We start from the raw sequence: 659 nt of genomic DNA, 5'->3' as shown, positions 1-659 counted from the left end.
ATGTATTTGAACATGCTGTATTCGAGTATTTTTCACTATAAAAAAGACTGCAGTGCACAGCACGCTGCTTCATCTGCTTTTGGGGGGATTCATCGCAAGGGCCTCCTTCAGTCGCCGAAGGTCCGCTGCAGAAGCGGCGGAGGGTTTCCTGAAACACCCACAAATTGATACTTTAAACCCTAAACCCTACAGCCTAAACCCTAGGCCCTGTATGCAAAGTCGCACGGTCAGACTGGTTGTTGCCGCAAAGAGGCATCAACAGCTCCAGGGCCCTTAGAGCCGTCTTAACGGTTCAGAGTTTAGGAATAATTCTGGCTAGGAGTGGGTAAGCAGCAGATAGCAGAGGATCTGCTCCTGATTATGCATTTGATTGCTGTGCTCACAGCCTCTCATGCGGCAAGAGTTCGGTGTCCGTCCAGCTGTCAAGCTGCTGCACGTGCAGTTTGCCTTTCCAGGGTTCATTCAGCGTCACTGTATTCCTGCAATACAAAAACAAAAGAAGCAGCCAGCCGCTGTTGCGCAATCTCCTTAACCCCTTTGCTGCAGTAGAGTGGCCCTCCATACACAGAAGCGCAGATGTGCCTGTCCGCGTCCCCACATGCCTGTGAATCTGTATATACATATATATATATATATATATATATATATATATATATATA

At 47.6% G+C, this 659-nt stretch overlaps 1 protein-coding gene across 1 annotated transcript in view; it reads right to left on the bottom strand.

Annotated features, from left to right (window-relative positions):
• Positions 1 to 69: 69 nt before the first annotated feature.
• The window catches only part of EMH_0068800 (uncharacterized protein), a gene marked incomplete at both ends in the record, with an annotated part of 4,378 nt that continues 3,788 nt past the window's right edge, over positions 70 to 659 (bottom strand). Inside the window, 2 exons of the mRNA XM_013502060.1 lie at positions 70 to 148; positions 384 to 479. Coding sequence (XP_013357514.1) covers positions 70 to 148; positions 384 to 479 — 175 coding nt within the window. The remainder of the gene's footprint in view (positions 149 to 383; positions 480 to 659) is intronic.

The sequence above is a fragment of the Eimeria mitis genome, genomic scaffold (assembly GCF_000499745.2).
Source record: "Eimeria mitis Houghton genomic scaffold, Emh_scaff82, whole genome shotgun sequence".
NCBI classification, from domain to species: Eukaryota; Apicomplexa; class Conoidasida; order Eucoccidiorida; family Eimeriidae; genus Eimeria; species Eimeria mitis.
Note: the sequence above shows the minus strand (reverse complement) of the source record. Positions and strands in the feature narration are given on the sequence as shown.